The sequence below is a fragment of the Corvus kubaryi genome, unplaced genomic scaffold (genome assembly GCF_017639235.1).
Source record: "Corvus kubaryi isolate FWS band 111438036 unplaced genomic scaffold, C.kubaryi_AGA036_p1.0 split1-131, whole genome shotgun sequence".
Lineage (NCBI taxonomy): Eukaryota > Metazoa > Chordata > Aves > Passeriformes > Corvidae > Corvus > Corvus kubaryi.
The window spans coordinates 8,612,233-8,632,339 of NW_024582073.1; the positions used below are offsets into that span (position 1 = coordinate 8,612,233).

At 45.5% G+C, this 20,107-nt stretch overlaps 1 protein-coding gene across 8 annotated transcripts in view; it reads left to right on the forward strand.

Annotated features, from left to right (window-relative positions):
- Nucleotides 1-9,669, forward strand: part of RBM47 (RNA binding motif protein 47) — a 76,534-nt gene extending 66,865 nt beyond the window's left edge. For 7 of the 8 annotated variants that reach the window (XM_042053260.1, XM_042053264.1, XM_042053261.1 and 4 more), the window contains 4 exons: nt 694-1,853; nt 3,342-3,548; nt 6,255-6,457; nt 6,828-9,669. In XM_042053260.1, coding sequence (XP_041909194.1) covers nt 694-1,853; nt 3,342-3,548; nt 6,255-6,457; nt 6,828-7,082 — 1,825 coding nt within the window. In that variant the 3' untranslated portion in view covers nt 7,083-9,669. The remainder of the gene's footprint in view (nt 1-693; nt 1,854-3,341; nt 3,549-6,254; nt 6,458-6,827) is intronic. The other variant, XM_042053258.1, reaches the window with a different exon arrangement.
- Nucleotides 9,670-20,107: the final 10,438 nt, after the last annotated feature.

Genomic DNA, 20,107 nt, shown 5'->3' on the forward strand with positions numbered 1-20,107 from the left:
ATTGTAACACGAGCAGCAGGCAGCTCAGAAGCTTATCAGATCACTCTTTGCACAAGAGAACAAGAATTGCCCCCCACCCCCGATGCTAAAGTGTATTTATTATTTCCTACTTGACAGTTACTGTGGAGGTCTAGAGGAGCAAAAGGCTGTTATCAAATGGAAACAGTGTCTGGTGCTTCTCATGCATTTGCCACCTTTCACCATTGAATATGGCACCTGGTGCTTGTGCTGTTCAGGAGTAAATGGATTAACAGACGAGTGGCTGAGAGGGAGGGGAAGGCTCTGTAGGTGGGTACCACTGGCTTCCCTCTCTCTCCCAATTCTGTGTGATCTCCTTCCTACCATTTCAAAGAGGAGACAAGGCTCTCAAAGGTCTTGAGATTTTGAGGTACTTGGTGGCATCCATTCATGTGACTTTGGTGTCCTGTGACAGCAGCTCTTGATGCCTTGGATGTGTGGGCAGGTGATCCTCAACCATTCCCTCAAAGAGGAGCTATGCCTATGTCCAGAATGCACTGTCCCTGCAGTATCACTCTTCAGGCTGGTGTGGCTTGTTCCTCTGTTCTTCTGCAGCCTTAGTCCCAGTTTGAAAAACAAACTTGCAGAACAACTCCAGGAAAATGAAAGAGAGAGGTGAAATTCTGATGGTAGCTAATAGTTTTTAACGAGTGTCCTCCCTCTTCATTTGCCCAGGTTTTATCACGCTGTGAATGAGTTTGACGCCATGACCGCTGAGGATTCCACTGCAAGGATGAGCAATGATTCCACTAATGTGGCCACCACAAAAGTCCCTGAAGGCGTTGCTGGTGCGCCCAACGAGGCAGCTCTGCTGGCCCTCATGGCCCGCACTGGATATAGTATGATCCAGGAGAACGGGCAACGCAAGTATGGAGGCCCTCCTCCCGGCTGGGAGGGCCTACACCCTCCTCGTGGCTGCGAAGTCTTTGTGGGCAAAATCCCCCGTGATGTCTATGAAGATGAGCTCGTTCCTGTGTTCGAGTCTGTCGGCCGCATCTACGAAATGCGCCTGATGATGGACTTTGATGGGAAGAACCGGGGCTACGCCTTCGTGATGTACACACAGAAGCATGAGGCGAAGCGTGCTGTCAGGGAGCTGAACAACTATGAAATCCGCCCCGGCAGGCTGCTGGGTGTGTGCTGCAGTGTGGATAACTGCCGGCTCTTCATCGGAGGCATTCCCAAGATGAAGAAGAGAGAGGAGATCCTGGAAGAGATTGCCAAGGTGACAGAAGGTGTGCTGGATGTCATCGTGTATGCTAGCGCTGCAGACAAAATGAAGAACAGAGGCTTTGCCTTTGTGGAGTATGAGAGCCATCGAGCAGCAGCCATGGCCAGGAGAAAACTCATGCCAGGAAGGATCCAGCTGTGGGGACATCAAATTGCTGTTGACTGGGCAGAACCAGAGATAGATGTGGATGAAGATGTCATGGAGACTGTTAAAATCCTATATGTGAGGAATTTAATGATTGAGACCACAGAGGACACCATTAAAAAGGTGTTTGGTCAGTTTAACCCTGGCTGTGTAGAGAGAGTGAAAAAAATACGTGATTATGCCTTTGTGCACTTTACAACCAGGGAAGATGCCATTCATGCCATGAACAACCTTAATGGTGTTGAACTAGAAGGCTCATGCCTGGAGGTTACTTTGGCCAAGCCGGTAGACAAGGAGCAGTACACTCGCTACCAGAAAGCAGCAAAAGGAGGGGCTGCAGCAACCTCCGAAGTAACTCAGCAACCCAACTATGTTTACTCTTGTGATCCATACACACTAGCATACTATGGATATCCATACAATGCCTTGATCGGCCCCAACAGAGATTACTTTGTGAAAGGTTAGTAAGTACATTTAGGGGATGTGATGGGCAGGTTTGATCTTAGGCTGATGCAAGAGGCCTGCCTCAGCCAAAGGACAGCTAGTAGCATGCAATTTTTTCGTAATACTCTTTTATAGGTCTTTTTGTCATACTTCTGTTTGGTCTTACTTTAGTTTATGACTACAGTTTATGAGTACACAAAGTGTATTTATCCATAAATAATTAGTAATGTACAGGCTAGCATGGGAAAGGTATCAAATATATGGTAAAGAATGAGCTAACAGACCAAGCATGGGATGGGGAAGAGAGGGATCTGGATTTTATGAGTGTTGTAATAAGTCTGAGCAAGTCTAAGGATTCCATCTTCTGATGTCTCCTTTCAAAGAGCTTGATCCTATGACAGAGTGCTCTAGAGGCGTGAGTATGGTGACCTAGTTATACAAAGGGAGGGATGTTAGGGAAAGCCTTAGGAGCTCTCTAGGTGTCATTTACCCTCCGCATTAAAATGACAGTAATGCTGTCCTTCGTAAAGTCATTTGAGAACTACGAGCAGAAGGAATCACGTGAGTGAAAAATAATTCTTTTATTATGTATACCTTAATTAGTTATCAGTTACAGTCATTAAAAATTAACCAAAAATCACTTATTCATCAAAAGACCCTAACAGCTATAACTGGTATTATAATTATCCTGTACTTACAGGAATTACAGTTTCCTGAAATTTGATGTGTATTTCCATAGAAGAAGCAATTTAGCATGAATATATTCTTAAAGCATTCACATAAACCAAGAAGTATTTTTAACCCTAGTTGTTCAAGAATTTCAGCTTCTTCTCAATTTTCAGATTTGTACTTGCAATGAACTATGATGGAGTTGAGTAACAGTCTAAATAGTCAATTAGACCATCATAGAGCACATTAATACTGCTGTGTTTAAAGTACTGTCGTAACACATGTGGAGTCACTAAGATGAATAAAAGCAGTATTTTTGGAAATGGGTTATATGCACCTTACTAATAAAATAACAGAGAAAACAATTAAACAACATTAATAAAAATATATGCAGTGGTGGGACAAAGTTGGGTAAAGGCCAGGTATGATGCTGTGCCATCTTGGCAGGGTCCCATTGCAGCCAGTTGACAAGTTGGGTCTCCTCTGGAGGACAGCTGAAAGCAGAAGCTGTTCCGAATGCACAGAAATCACCCTGAGGATCCCCTCTCTCTCTACTGACTGCATTGAACCCATAACATTTGCCACAAGAGTTGCTTCAATATAAGTGAGCAATTAATATATGCTCATAAACATCAAAAGCTAAATAAGCATAGGCTTATGGGATGCTTCTTAGGCACTTCTGTTTTCCTAAGTGGGGTCACTAAGACTTAATCCTGCTGACTTCAGCAGCCACATTTCTAAGATCAAGCCTCTGTATCTCAGCCTGGGGTCACTCGTGCTCCCCAAGGGGCTGTCACTCTCCATTATTCACCATCTTCTGTGTTGTTATCATAAGCAGGCAGCATACGAGGCAGAGGGCGAGGTGCAGCTGGCAACAGAGCCCCGGGTCCCAGGGGTTCCTACCTGGGGGGATACTCCGCTGGCCGTGGGATCTACAGCAGGTACCATGAAGGCAAAGGAAAACAGCAAGAGAAAGGATATGAACTGGTTCCCAACTTGGAGTTACCTGCAGTCAATCCAGTGGCCATTAAGCCTGGTGCAGGTTAGTATGTGTAAGGAGGGGAGGAAAGCAGGGGTGGTGGGCAAGCCCCCACTCCAAGCCCTGTCTCAAGCATGTGAGCAGCCCTCCAGGGCCAGTCTGTGACTGTGACTGCAGCAATGGGGGCGGCCCCAAGGTTGGGGCTCAGTGCTCCCTTGTGCGGGGTGCCTCCTGACCCTGGCCAGGCTCTCTTCACACAAGAGGCACACAGTGTGTGTGTGGGGGGATACGAATATCTGGGAACTCTTCAGGCCAAAGGAAAAAAGGACCAAAGCAATGCGCACACCTGTCCCCTTCTGCATTTCCTGAGGAGGAAGCAGACTTTGCTCTCCTTCCAGCCATGTGCACTAGAATATGGTGACTAAGAGCAATCTTTCTCTCTTTTAATGTCTTCAATGCTAATTTCACCCTGGGAGATTCCTATCTTAGATTTCCAGCCGGGCTGGAGCCCTCCCATTTCGTTCGTATTTCTCCAGTGGTACAAGGCTGAGAAAATGATCTGGGGCTTTCCCATTGCAGGAAAGTCCCTTGCTGAGGCAAGCTCCTCCATCTCCATCAGTGGCATGGGGAAGGAGCAATGCAGGAGGCCCTCGGGGTCCATCTTGCAGCAGTGCAGTGCCTACAGGAGTGCTCTCATCTCTGCCGGGTTCTGATGAGCCAGTCCAAGGGCTGGGGAAGGGATTGCCTCCTTCTGCCACTTCCTCAGCTGACTACCCAGCCCTTGCCATTCCCAAGTGAACAAGATGAAAGCTGAAGCTCTGCCATTCCTCAAGATTTTTTATTTGAAAAAGTAGCCTGAGGAAGAAGGTCCTTGAAGGTGATGGGGACAAGCCCTCTTGCAGAAGTCCTCATGTCTTCTCTCCGTTTCTCTTTCCAAGTAAACTGTAACAGCAGGATCTAAGCATTGTTTAATAATAGAGCTACAGTGGCTTCCCAAAACATGTTCCATTCATGTCAGTGAAAATTACAGCTTGCATCTAATGAAGGCTGTGAAGAGTTCTTCATAACAGCTGCATAATACAATGTCAGAAGTCTAGAGACAAAGGAAGTCTATTAAGATTAGAGTTATTTCCAAAGGAAGATCAGACTTCCTGAGAAAACTACCCACTCGCCACCAGAAAATATTACCACTATGCGTATTTGCAAAGATACTTCAGGAATTCCAGGTATTACTAAAGGATGCTTGAAAAGTGAGCTTGGAAATGCATGCTTATTAGTGGTATCTGTATTTCATTCGACTGCTAAACAAAAGCTTGAAGCTCAAGTCTAAGTGTTTCTATACTTGAAGCATGCTGAGATTCAGATTTTTTTTATCAGACCTTTCCCTATCATATGGTTCCAGCACAGCCTCTGAGCACAGAAGTACCTGGTCTGTTTTCCCCAGTCAGATCAGCTGATCTAATAAAAGGTACCACACGCAAGACTTACCTCTGTCATGAAGAGGGTATGACTTCGAAAGCACATTACCAGAACAGAGGAGTAGAAATGTACTGACTGCAAAGTATCCTGCCTCCTTTTTAGATCAACGTTAAAGCTCATTTCTTTGCAAATAGTTGGAATACTCCTGAGAGGTCACCCCAATACCCAGGATACTTGCTACTGTTTTTCTGCCAGAAGTTATTGCATAATGGAGCATATAAGCTCTTTGCCTTGGTGAGAAATTATCCAGGATATTTAAACCAGAGATAAAACTGGTTTGAGCTGACCTGGTGGACTTGGTGTAGAAGTAGAACTGGAGCAGAGTAGAGGGGCAGAATCACCTCCCTCAGGTTGCTGGCCACACTGCTTTTGATACAGTCCAGAATACAGTTGGTTTTTCTGGGCTACAAGTGCACATTGGAGGGGGCCACATGCAATTATTGTGATTATTGGGAATGTTCAGCAAAGAATGTTTCTTCCCTGAGCAAGCCATGAAGCTCCATTCTGGACCATGTATAAACTCACTACCTGAACACTATTATTCTGACCAGAGTGTTCTCCCTTTGTCTGAAAGACCATGGCTCTAATTGTATCATGTTGTCCAATTTTGGCATGAGCAAGAATTTCCTAAAGAGAAGTTTCTTTTTTTTTAATGTCATTAAGTAGATTGGTCCTGAAGCAGACAGATGGGATAAAACATATTTAGCCAAGCCAGTCCTGGGAAATGCTGGTAAATGAGCTGATATTTCATAGGGTTGGCCAAAGGATGGCATGTAAAGTGGACTAGCTGCTGCCTGTAACTTCTGCAGTACAACCCACAACTTTCTGTCCTGGAGCAGCTCTTCCTATGGCAGCACCATATTCCTTGATGTCAACAGCTGGAGCGGGGACCTCACTGGGACATTGCACGCTCTTACCCCTTGTGCTCAGGCCACACTCTCAGGCGGTGGGAAGGACAGCAGTGGTCAGAAAGGGTTGCGTAAATCTGGGTTGCAGCTCCCAGTAGCCAGGAGGACTCTGGCCCTAGGACACTCATGGCAGGAGCATGGGGGAAAATGCTGGACCAAACAGCCGGCACCAGGCCTGTCACTGTGCATCAGCCATGGTGCTCCCACACATGGGAAGGGCAGAGGTGCCCCAGGTCCCCTGCCTGCACACAAGGCTACCTCACCTGGTAAGAGCAGCACAGGATTGCTGCTGGACAGTTGGCACAGCTGGGATGGAGAACTCTTTGACATGAGGTCCTGGAAACGCTCTTCTGATGTATCTGATGTGTCTGGTCTCTCCTAGTGGCCATCCCTGCCATTGGTGCCCAGTACTCCATGTTTCAGGCCGCACCACCAGCCAAGATGATGGAAGATGGCAAAATCCACACAGTTGAGCACATCATCAACCCCATAGCTGTGCAGCAGGACCCAGCTAGTGCAGCAGCTGCCGCAGCAGCTGCAGCCGCAGCTGTAATACCAGCTGTCTCAACACCTCCTCCCTTCCAGGTGAGTTCAGCACAGAAATTCTGCTTCCCATACTTCCAGCTTCCCATACATCCTGCTATGCATACCCAGTGGGGGGAAACCCTAGACTCTTGTCCTGCTTCCATTCAGGAAGATGCTCTTGAGGATGTCACAGCGCCCAAGAGCCCTGAAGTTCATCTGACCTGTCTTAGACATCTGCACATTGGGCCGCTGCTTTCCCCACTATGGGGGACCCAAACTGTGAGGGAAGGAACAGCCTCCCATGACAGCATAACTCTCAATCAACAGGGCATGTACTGCCTACCCTCCCATTACCTCCTTCCCTTCTAGGGGGTTTGCCATTCAGGGCAAAGTAAGTACTTTTTTTGAGGTCTGAACCCTTTCCTTCCAGGGTCGCCCCATCACGCCGGTGTACACCATGGCTCCCAATGTGCAGCGGATCCCTGCCGCCGGGATTTATGGGACAAGTTATGTGCCCTTTGCGGCGCCTGCTGCAGCCACAGCAACAATAGCCACGCTACAGAAGAATGCTGCCGCTGCTGCTGCTGCTGCTGCTGCCTACGGAGGATACGCTGGCTACATCCCCCCAGCATTCCCAGCTGCCACCATCCAGGTGCCCATCCATGACGTCTACCAGACGTACTGAAACTGTCGGCAGAGGAGGGTGGTGCAGAAACACACACTGAAGGAACACTTTACTATTTATGAAGAAAGAACTGTCTGCGAAAGAGTAAACGTTTGGGCTTGGTTAAACAATGCAGAAAGTGAAGAATGTCATAGAAAAACATGTTTGAAATATTTTCTATGCTTGAAGTTTTCACTAACTTTTTTAGGCTATTTTTAAAAATTTAACATGCCTGTATTCATACATTTCCAAAGGACCTCGGTGCATCCAGCCCACCACTGATGTGCATTTATATGCATTGTAGTGGGGTTGCATAGGGTCTTTTTTTTTTAGCAGTTATATTTTCAATATATTTGAGTTATGAAGGTTATTTTTTAGTAATTTCTGCACTCCAGAGATGTCTATTTTGTAGTGCCTTTAATAATATATCAGCTATATATTAAAAAGCACACCTGAGCAGCTAGGGAAAGTTTTAACAATATATTTTGAAGAGTATATTCAATATTTAAAGAATACATACCTTAGTTTTTTGTTTTGTTTTGTTTTGTTTTTTAAGAAGAAAACAACAAGTATCTTATTTAAAAAATATACTGGAAAGTGCAATTTGAAAAATGTGCAAGACCTCTGCATTTTTGTGCTGGCATTAACACAATCTGCTCGTTCTCATTTGAAATCACAAGTAACTAATATTGCCTGTTTGGAAAAAAGATAAAAGAAAAAAAAGCCTCCTTACACATACCTCTTCACAGTGTGATTTGCAGGCTTGTTTTTAGCAAAAGAAAGGCTCCAAGTTTTTCTTAGCAAATGGATTTTCTATTTATTGAAGCTACTTGTAGTTGGAGCACGTGCAGAAACTAGTAGCTGATATTTCACGCGAGGTGTCTTGACTTAGATCTTCATCCAGTATAAAGCCAAGGCTTTTTTTCAATGCTCTTCGTTTTATTCTTTGAAGTATGTGTTGTAGTGACTGAGAATGTATGCTGCTGTCAGCAAGAGTAGCCACACTCTCGCTGAGAGGATGTGCAGCATTACTTCCCCATTGCTCCATCATGTTCCATGAGAAATTTCAAAGGTACTAGGGGTGGTAGTGATACTGGAATTAGTGAAACAGGGCTAGCCTCCCTCCCAGCCTCCCTTCCACTCTTAATTCCCCTTCTCCACAACTGGAGTTGTACATGCACATCAGGGGTGGGAGTGATTAGACCCAATGATTTTAAGACATAGAGCTTGTAAATATCTTTTAATATACATTTTTAAAGTCATTTTATGTTGCAAATTTACATGGTATGTGGTTTGCCACAAAACAAAAACCTTTTATTGCAATGTTATAAAAAAGTTTGTTTTATTAAGAAGTAAATATATTATTGCAGTGTTTTGTGGCCTGTTTAAAGGCTTTTATTTAGTAGTGCAGTGAATGTAAAAGATAGTAAAATGGTAAAGAAATATCTTGCCCTTTGTATGAAGTGCATCAGCTCTGCAAACACAGCTCTGATGACAAAAGGTGAGAAGCAGGGAGTCAGTAAACAATGTTCCTTTACTTTTTGTGGTATAAGTACATACCAAAGGGGTTTCACGTTGGCCATATTTTGACAGCTGAACCACTTCCAGACTGCAGCTCAGTTAAGTGACTTTTTTAATACACTTTTTGCTTCCCTCAAAATTGAGTGGTTGTATTTTAGGTGCTCTTGCTCAGACAAACTGAGCTCCCCTTGACCCTGTTGACCCATTAGCAAAAGCACTATGAGGTTACCCATTAGGCCGGACTCTGCCCCTCCACGCCCCTTCCCAGGAAACTTTATTGTCTGTACCTGCACATCTGAAAGCACACCCAGACCTCAGCCTCAAGGTCCTGCCGTTGTGTAGGGTGAGAGAGAGGAGGAGATCTGGGCAAATCCCGAGGGGGAAGCCCCAGACAGAGGTCAGCATTGCCTCCTCCAGTCCTCCAGCCTAAGGCCTTACGTGGCTCAACACTAAATGCCAGCGTGGGTCCTTGGGCCGTGCACAAACATCCCTGTGGCCAGGAAAAGGCAGTCTAGTGGTCTGGGCCTCTGCTGGCCCACTTCCAGCCCCGCGCCATGGCTGACCGACAGAGGAGAGAGGTGATGGCTCCCTTCCCACTAATCCTCTCCCGGACAACAGGACAAGGGACCTGTTACTCACAGAGGTGGCAGGAAGAGAAAGGAGTCAATGAGGGAAAACTGTGAGGTGCCCCCGGCCACCAGTGGTGCTGCCTGTGCCAGGGCAGTAGCAGGCAGTACCCAGGGATGCAGGCAGGACCCAGGCAGGCAGGCAGCCAGGTCATGCTGAGCCTCCCTCCCATACCTGTCTTGACACTTGCTTCTAAACCATTTCATGTACACTACTACTGAGGTAAGTCTAATAACTTGAAATGTGAACATCTTTAGGTTAAGAACAAACTACTTTAAGAAAAAAAAGTATATATAAAAAAAACAAAGCTAGTGTGCCTTATTCTCAAAAGAGCTGATATTTTAGATATTTTATTGTATCTCTCTTCTCTGTATTGTCAGAAGCCTCTGAGTTTATTTAGTTCCTGCTCCATTTACGGTACATTTCTAGGATGTAGTGAATAAAGCATTCTTTAAAAACAGAGACTGTTACTTCATTGCGACATCCCACTCTGCCAAGGCTGTGCTCCCCTCCAAGCTGGGAAGAGGGTGTTTGGAGCAGGAAGGGAGCAGGGCAGTGTAGCCAGCATCCCTGCAGACTCCTGTGGGGAGGGAAGATGAACTGTCCCACTAACTCCTCTGTCCCACCACCTGCAAAGGACCTTCCCAGCACTCATATTGGGCATCTCTTCATTCTTCCAGCATCCTCTGAACAGCCTAAATCTCTCTTTGCATGCAGTTTAGAATCGGTGCCTAGATGCAGATGGAGCTGGAGCTAACACCTCTCTGTGCTTTCCATCCACCCAGTGCACAAATTCCTGTGTCTCTGTTGTATGTCTTCACTGACAGACAGGAGCACTGGGAACTGGTTCATCCTTTTCATTTCAGCAGGCTTCATGCTTCAAACACACAGAAAGCTACGGTGCACTTCATTTGCAGTGCTCTAGACTGCCTGGCTGTTTCCATGGTGTAAGTACACCTGGAGAAAATTTGCTGCAAATGCAAACTTTGTGGAGAAGAGCAATCTGAGGGAGTAGTCCTGGCTAACCAGAGAGGTCCCAGTTGCTGGAAGGTATCAAATCTGACATCCATCTACAAGAAGCAGGGGAAGGAGAAACCAGGGAACTATCAGGAGTGACCCACTTAGCTGGTGAGGGAAAGGCTGTGGATGTTGTCTAACTTTATTTTAGTAAAGCCTTTGACACTGTCTCCCACAACATTCTCGTGGAGAAACTGGTTTCCCATGGCATGAAGAAACATACTGTTCACTGGGTAAAATCTGTCTGAATGGCCCAGAGTGTGGTGGTGCATGGAGTTACATCCAGCTGACAGCCAGTCACGAGCAGTGTTCTCCAGGGCTCAGTACTGGGGCCAGTCCTGTTTAATGTCTTTGCTGACAACCTGAAAGAGGGCATTGAGTACCCCCTTGGTCAGTTCACAGACGACACCAAGTCAGGTGGGAGGGTTGATCTGTTGGAGGGCAGAAGGCTCTGCAGAGGGATCTGGACAGGATGGATCAATGGGCCAAAGCCAAAGTTATGGGGTTCAACAAGGCCCACTGCCAGGTCCTGCACTTGGGTCACAACAACCCCAGGCAGTGCTACAGACTGGGGCAGAGTGGCTGGAATGTGGCCCAGAGGAAAAGGACCTGGGGGTGCTGGTGAACAGCTGCTGAACATGAGCCAGCTGTGCCCAGGTGGCCAAGAAGGCCAATGGCACCTGGCCTGTGTCAGCAACAGTGTGGCCAGCAGGACCAGGGCAGTGACTGTCCCCCTGTACCCAGCACTGGCGAGGCCACACCTTGAATTCTGTTTCTGATTCTGGGCCACTCAGTTCCAGGAAGGACCTTGAGGGGCTGAAGCATGTCCAAAGAAGGGCAACGGAGCTGGTGAAGAGTCTGTAGCACAAGGCTTATGAGGAGCACCTGAGGAAGATGGAGTTGTTTAGCCTGAGGAAAAGAAGGCTCACAGGAGACCTGATCACTCTCTACAACTGCCTGAGAGGGTGTAACCAGGTGAGGGTTGGTCTCTTCTCCCAAGTAACAAGTGACAGGACAAGAGGAAATGGCCTGAAGATGTGCCAGGTGAGATTTAGATAGGATATCAGGAAAACTTTCCTCGCTGGAAGGGTGGTGAAGCATAGGAAAGACTGCCCAAGGAAGTGGTGGAACCACCATTCCCTGGAAGTGTTAAAAAAGCATATGAGTGTGGCAGCCGGGGGCATGGTTTACCAGTGAATATTGCAGTGCTAGGTTAGTGGGATTCAATGATTTTTAAAAGTATTTTCCAACCTTAATGATTCTATAATTCACTTGGATGAGAAAGAAACCACCAGCAAACCACAGCCCTTTACAGATGTTTAAATGTGAGGCATGACCTTCACAAAAAGCAGCGTTGTCCAATGAGATGAACTGTGCCACAATGGAATGTGTTTCTGCTCTTCCCTTTTTCCCTTTATCTAAGCTATCCCAAATTAAAATTAACCTACACAGCTTTTTCTAAACATACACTTTACAAGATAATTTCTTTCTTTTTCTAGATTGCTGATTTCTGACTTCAGTTTTGTAAGATCTTAATTAATGATTAACTCATCGTAAGGTTGAAATATGCAAGTCATTCCCAGGATATTAACATAAACAAAGCCGGAGAAATGCAATTGTACTTTCAAGATGACCTTGCTGCCTTGAGAATGTCAGGAGCTCTGCTGAGCCCTTGGGCACTGTGACAACTCAAAATGCTGCCAAGGTGATCCCATTCCCTTTCTGAATGTCTTTCTTGATGATCTCGAAGAGCAGACAGGCCCTTCCCTGGCTGGTATCATCCTGAAAAGCATGCTAAAAAACAGCTTTAGCTTTCTTTGGGAAACACCATCCAGTAGCACAACTGTGATACAAGAATTATGTGAAGAGATTTAGAAGAAACTCAAGTGCACCACTCTGATATGGCAACATCTCATTTATAAAAACACTAGAGCTCAGAGTATATGCAAAATGCATTTTTCATACATATGAAAAGGTAGACACAGTACTTCATCTCCTTCTCTGTGGCTCGTGTTACACCCCTAACACTTCTGGTCTGAATGAGACCTGAGCACTTACAGAACTCTCTGCTCCCCGCATGCCAGTCAGCCACAAAACTGGCCCATCATGCTGACCTGTAAAATAAATAAACTCAAGACCTACATTGTAACAAGAGAAACTACCTCTGCTGTGCATCTAAAACCAGCAAAAGTCAGGTTTTATGCTCCAGTGTGTCAATTAAATGCTGAATCATACTTGACTGAGTTTTAAAGCCAAGTCCTGCCTGGCAACAAAATGGTCAGAACAGTGTTGCAGGGAGAAGCTGCAAGCTAGGGAATAAAAAAAAGGTAGTTTCGTGGCACCGAGTCCTTCCCTTTCGGCACAAAGGCTATGCCATGCAATTATGATTGTTCAAGTTGCCAAAGAGGAAAGAGATTGTGAAAAGTTTTAGAAATTTGGTACTGTATAAGTACTTCCACATGAAATATTTTCTGTCAAGCTGATGAATAGATCAGATTTTTTTTCCTCCAGCCAGAAGACCAGAGCTGGAGTTCACTTCCTAATCAAAGAAGACAGAAGTTCTGTCTCACAGTCCTCACTCAGGCAAAACTGCAAATCCTGAATGTGGGAGGTGACTAGTCTGCACCAGAAAACTTTACAGGGAAAAATGCTCAGGTGTGCTCAGGTTTGTCCCACATATACCACATGCCTGTGTCTTCCCAACATATTGTCACGTCTTTGTGTCTTTGTCTAAACAAGCTGTGTCTGTTGTCAGACATCTCCATCTAACATACTGTGAAAGCTAAAACTCTGCCCCACAGTGGGCCCTGGGGCTTCACCTCCATCTGCCTAGGGCTCCCCACAGCCGCCTATCCCCAGGGAATTTGGAGACATACAAGCACAAACCTCGGCTGTGGGCTGGTGCCCACCATGGCTGTTCCTGTGCTTCTGCATGCAAGCTGATTTGTAGCATGGTGGCTGCCCTGGAGGAAGCTGGGTCACTTCTCCTGTTTTGGCTGATGCCATGGTACTTCTAGTGTGACAAAAAATATGCTTCTGTTCTTTACTTTTTTTACCTCTTTCCAAGCACACACATGTAATTTTTGCCAGCCAGGTTGCACTCTGAAACCATCCTTGCATGTTTTTGCAACATCACAGAAGTTCAGCATTAGCTCAGCCACTGCCTGCAATCTGTGCACTGGTGGGAAGCAGGAAGCCACAGGTAAACCCAAAGATCTTCATGAAGCATGAAATAAACCCCTGCAAACAGCCTACACAAGCCACAGGAGTGACCTCAAGCTAACCAGCAGAAAGAAAAATGCATTTAAGTAAGTCAGAGCAAAACAGCCTACCCTTAGATCAGGTCCTTTGTTCCAAAACTTTGAAGCAATAACTACAATAAGCAATTCTCACTTGTGTAACAAATCCATAGGTTATGGACCAAGGTGTCTTACTCAAAAGGGCATGCAATGACAGGAGATTACTTACTAAACTTGTTATGCATGCACTGGCTGTACACAGGGCGTCCTTAGTTTCCGGAGTCTTTGACTTTTCAGATGCTGGCCCTTGCAGGAGGCTTTCTGGCCACATGGATAAGCTAAGTATTCTCTTAAAGCTTGGCTTCACTCCAGTAGATGGATCCCTTGGCTCACCAGCCTTTGTGCAGGACACAAGGGACATAATCCTAATCTGCAGCTGCAATGTTGGCATCCAAGCAGCAATGGGGCAGCTGCCGGGAGCTTGGCAGAGCACTGAAGCTGCTTCCACCACAGCAAACATAAGCTGCTGCTCATGGAAAAAGAAATCATGGAAGTCTGCTACAATTTGTAGCTGAGAAGAAAAATTGAGCCTTGTATGGCACCGTACTGTCTCTGAGTCCCAAATTCCTTTACACCCATCACCCTTAGGAGCCAAATTCCCAAATGCTGATTCAAACCACCAATTTCCTCAGTGTTCCTGCCAGGCAGGTGTTCACCAGGTTCAGCCACCTCACCTTTGCCTGAGCCCCCTGCCTGGCTGTGTAGACACCCAAAAAACACAGGGACCTGCACTGCTCTCTTCACAAAAATCTGCATGGTGCATGAGGGTCTCACCTCGCATTTCTGGACCCACTCCTTGCATCCTGTATGGGGTTTTGAGACACTCTCTCATTAAGTGACTTTGTTACACGCTTTGGCTTTTGTACCAGTTTTTTTGAGGCTGTTCCTTTTGGATTTGGGACTAGGACAGAACCATGGTCTAAAAGGATTGGATTTAAGGATAATAAATGGTACTTTAAATTTACGTTTTAAAAAAAAATCTGCTTCCTGAGAAAATGAACTTCCTTGTCTTTCTGTGACATCTTTGTGAGCAATAGGAGGGGAGGGAGAACACGGAAATGTACAGCACTTGGCACTGGCTACACCTCAAACTAGTATTTCAACATTTTACAATCAGTTTTGGCCATGTGACCTATGTGGAAAGATAAACTGAGACATTTAATCCTATTTTTCTAGTCTCTTTTTTTTTTTCAACACAAGGAAGTGAATTTCATGTGGTTGTGATCATTAAATTACCGTAAATGATTTGCCCACAAGAGAGAAAAAAAAACATTATAGAGTGGTTTAACACGGGTAAGGCTGGGACCGGGCAGCTGTTTGTGACCAAATACTTGGTCACAAAGTTTGTCCTAGCTTGAAAACTCTCAGTGAGCTTCACTATTTCTCCCTGGTTGTGGCATTTAGGGACATGTCAGCTCATTGCAGGTGAGAATTGCCCACCGTTTGCTTTTGCAACCAGAGTATGAATAACAACTTCCGAAAAGCCAATTGCATTTTGAGATAAAGCAGCAGCAATTACTACAATTTGTGCTTTGTCTCCAGAATATCATCAACTGTTGAAATGACAGCTGGGTCTTTGGTGAGCTGCACACTCTGTTGTACTGTGATAGAGAAAGCTGATTCAGACCAACCAGAGGCATAGGTTTGCCACCACCCTGGATCAGGAGCATGCTCCAAGAATGTGTGGAGATGCCAGGGTACACTCAGCAAGTCCCTCCTGATGGAGCATCCCCAGGGACCAGCATGCAGCCCTGAAGGGACAAGGGCAGTCTTGGCCCCTGAGACACAGCAGATGAGGTCATGAGTAGGGTACCATCCTTGGCAAGGCAGTGCTTAGTCAGCATTGTCAGCTGAGATGAGGACACGGGCTGGGAAAATCTTAATGGGGACAGAAGATGTTCAAGAAACTGCAGACTGTGCCCATGACCTGCTCCTGGCGCAGTCCAGAGGGTACACACTGATTTTCCTGTTAGCACAGAGAACTGACCGCAAATGACTGACGGGTGCAATAGCAGTTGTCAGAGTGCCAGGCACTGGAGATTGTCTTCTTCAGCACCAAGGGTGGCATGCCTGCTGACTCCTGAGAACTGCAGCTTTTTGCTTTTGGTTTTTTGTTTGTTTGTTTGTTTGGCTTCACTCCCACATGCTAACACATACCAATATCTTCTTTAGGGCGGCATTAGTCCCATTATTTAAACAGCTTTTTGTTGCAGTCTGCTCAATCCATGGAAATGTTGGCCTAAGCACGATAACAGCTAAAGATGAAAAGTACCTTTGTAAAGGCACTGCTGCAGTCTCCTGGAACATGCCAGCTGGAGAAGCTAAGCAGAGCTTTTAATCTCAGGTGCTGTGAGGGAATGACAGGTTTCCAGACTGGAGCTGGCTCAGCTTTGACCAGCCCAGAGCAGTGGCAGGTGAGCCACACACCCCAAGTACCTGTAACCATCCCTGGAGAACCGCTGCTGCCAGCCCCAGTCTGGCTCCACCAGCCCCCACCGGCTAGGACAGACAAAGGAGAGGAGCGAGGGCTTGTGTTTAACCAGGCTCAGCTTCCTGGTGCAGTCTGCCACGTCCCCACAGAAACCTTTGCACTGGCACAGGCAGGAGGCAGGGGGGTGAGCTGTGCAGCCCAAGGCAGTTGTGCAGGATCAGCCCAGCAGCTGCTCCCGTCTCAGCCTGCCTGCATCCACAGGGCGATGGTGAGGGCACAGCAGCAGAAGCACACCTAGCAATGCCCTGGCAGGTAAGCACGGCACAGCAGAGCAATGTGAAAGCCCCACCTTTGGCACAGAAAACATCTTGTACATGAAATTGGGCAGTGGCACAATGCACTGTGACTCTGGCTGTCAGGCTGCTTCTGATGCTCAGCCCTCATTTTCTGCTATGAGCCATTTTTTATTAACTGGCAGCTCTCCTGTTCCCATTTATTCTTGTGAGTAGGTTTATTACTAAGATAATTCTTGGGCCCAACACACCCCCATTCCCTGACAACTGTGTTTTCCCGGGGGCTTACTCCACCAGCCTCCTCTCATCTCTTCTCCCGACTCTCTCCCGCTGCTTGCACAATGGCATTACGCATCTCCTCAGGGCTTAGGAGGGGCCAGCAGCAAGAGCCATCAGTGAGAGAAGGATCAGGCACCAGTAGCTTTTCCACACGTGAGCGCTGCCCCGGCTGCTACTCTCCCCAGCTTACTCCTGCCATGGTCTCAGCAAGCTAACGATGGCAGTGCTCCCACACACACCACAATCACCACGCACCTTTAGAGGTTCACCTCCGGTTCGCTTGAGAAATGGATTTTCATGTCTGCAAACATGGAAAGCTGTGGGGAGAGCTGACCTGGCTGTTGTGAGCCACAGAGGCTGCATTCCCTGTAATAGGGAACAGACAAAAATGTTAATGAAAAATAAAGGATGAACAGGCTTCCTGTGGCATCACTCCTCTGTGGGTCTGATTTGACTGGTATATCAGACTGCACCTGCACAGAGGTGTATTCTTCTCATCTTACCACAACCATGGAAAATTCCTACCAAGAAGCATTTCAGGATTTGACTTTGACAAAACGTAGGAACACCCTGAAACAGACTGTATGAGATAAGGGATCACATGTAACAGTCTTATATACTCATAACTCAGTGACTTTGTTTATTTCATGACAATTCTTTAGGAAGAGATTACTAAGACATCCTAGCACCACATTATTCTGGGAAAAAAAGAGAACATGCCTGCCAGAAAGATATTTCAGAACAGCTTTCTGATACTTCAATTATAAACTTAAAAGCATTATTATAAATTAAGCTTGACAAGCTTTCTTAGAGACTCTCCATATTTTCCCATTGTCGATTCCAGTCTTACCAGAGCAGTCATTTTTCTTTTTTTTTTTAATTAGTTGTTACCTGGCTATTTATTAATTGGCTAATCAATAAGCCCCAAAATGAGTAGAAGGGATGGGATTATAGTCATCATTTGACAAAATTGTATCTATGTGCACTTCCAGAATGCTTTTCCTTGCAGTCTGACATTACAACTTCAGCGCAATGAGCAGGACAATGTCATGGGGTTGGATGGGGCTTGGAGGTCTCAGGTCTTGCTCCCTGTAAGTTTTCCACTTTTGTTGAGTTTGATGTGAAAGCAGCACAAAAGGGCCAGCACATGAGTGTGCATGGAAACACACACCTCCCAAAACAAAAAATGAAAGCTACTCTTTTAATGAAATCAGAAGGGGGAAGAAAAAAAGTGAAGGCAGAGTGGAAAAACCTGCAAGAGGTCAACAAGGAAAACAAAGAGCAGCTTTATGCAAGCAGCTATTTTACTCCAGAAATGGCAGGGCCGGCTAGGGAACAGCTACCCAGTGTTTATAATATAGAAATTCAGGGTAATTAGGGCTTTGCTTGTTCCAAGAAGATAATAGCAACCCAAAATATAAGATTTAATAGTAGATGAGGCTTAAGAGGGTGGAGAAGAGAGAAAATAGACATGGAATAAGGCTCTTCTCAAAAAGCAGAGGAATGCTAAGGAAAATGGAGGTGATTCTTTACATTTTACTTTTCCACTTTGATCAGACGGAACAAAAGCTTTTGGTGACTGTTATAGGGTCTATTGATCAAAGATAAAAAACAGGTCCAAATGAGTTAATATTAACTCATTTGGACCTGTTTTTTATCTTTGATTGAAGGGTAAATATAGCAGATCACAATTTTCTAGTAAGAAAGCAACTTTTGGACATCTAGCAGATGGCATAAGAGGCTCAAACTGATGAAAGCTAGAAATAGATACTTCTAAATTGACATAAAAAGCTCAATAACAAGGATGAGCTGATACAGGAACTATGATACAAATGATAAAGCTGGGCAAATAATTGTAAAATTTCTGCCAAAAAGCTGTTCAGAAGCATTTGAGCTGCATCCCAAACAGGACAGATACACACAGGATGAGTGAGCAGTGCTGCATTGGGCAGCCATAGTGTCAGCCCCCGTACTGCAGCCCTGACCCATCACTTCTGCTCCCATGGGTTTCAGCTGCCAACACCTCCCCACTTGGTAAAGACTTACCCTGGCAGATTGCTAGATGACAGCTTGCTAGCAGGCTGTTGCCAAAACATGTGAAATTTTGATTTTTGGTTGGACATTCCCACTATAAGGAGCCCCATGCAATGGCTGTTCTGGTCCAGTGTGCTATGGGAGTTCTCTGTCAGAACAGAGACAACTGTGACTACTTTAAACTCTCATTTCTACACTTGCTCAGGCCAAATTGCAAAGCCAAATTGAATTTACTCCGCGTGCTTGATACTAAAAGGAATGCTAAGAGAGAAGATGATATTTCAAAGCAGCCCAAGATGAATGGTGGAGAAGAAGCAGAGTGATGGATTTGCTTCCACACCATTTACAACCTAAGAGGAAATACATTCATTCCCCGGGAAGATCTTTCCATCTCTTTAGCACCTGCACAGTTAGAATTTACAGGTGTCTGTGCTGAGTCTGATGCAGGATCCATTTAGCCCAAGATTTAGTGTCCAGCACTGGCAGAAGTCAATAACCAGGGAAAAGAAAGAACAGGACAAGATTATCTACTGTTCCCCAGCATCCCTTCAGCCTCCAGGCAGTTCCAGCTTAGATTTCTGCAGATGAACATGTTTTCTGTTTTTTTAGTAACTGTCGACACACAAGTACTCTGCCTCTCAAGTAAAACGGATGGAAGCTCAACCAGATATTGTTTCTTTTTATTTTGCATAGGTACTTTGTACACTCCCTCTACCATCCTGTCATTGTTTCCATTTAAGCTATGCACGACTTTCCTGGGCCTGAGATATAGAAGGAGAATAATGTCTCATTGTGGAGAAGGTGGGAAGGAACATTCACCTTTTGAGACTATGGTAGTTACTCTGACATGCTTACCCATCTAGCAGCAGTTCCTCTGCAGTTCTGAATATTTAGCCCTCATTCTGTCTTGGTTTTTGAGACACTAAACTCAGTTTAGAGCAATGTGCCCTTGAAAATCTCATCTTGAGCTTTTCTGAAAATGTTGGTATTTGCTATAATTGATTTTAAGGAAGGAGTTATGGATGAAGGAGTTATGGATGAAAGAGCTACTTTCCACAAGGCAATTCAAGATAAGCATATTGAGAAATAGCAGACACACTCTGTCCACAAGAACAAATACAACATCCCCAATATTGCAGAAAGCAATTTGTGTTGGCAGGTAGGTGGCAGCTTCAGTGCCAGGGGTTGCCATAGGTGTTCAGGCTATTCAGATCATGCCCAAACACTGTACTGGTTAGGAATATGGCCAGACATCTGGCAGAAATGCAGATGTAATGGACATACAGGGCATAGTACTCATGTATCAAGTATGTCCTGTGCACAAGGGGCAACAAAGACTGGCTCCAGCTGGGAGTCTCATATATCCAAATACAAGGACATGCTGCAAATTATTTCCAAGTTGGGAAGTGATGGAGCACAGAAGCTGTGAAGGTTGGCTTTGGAAAAATGATGTGCAGTGACTAAGTAAAAAAGGAGGAGACATGAGGACTGGATGTTCTGGAAAGAGAAGGCAAATGCCTCTTAAGAATTATTTTGAATGTTGCC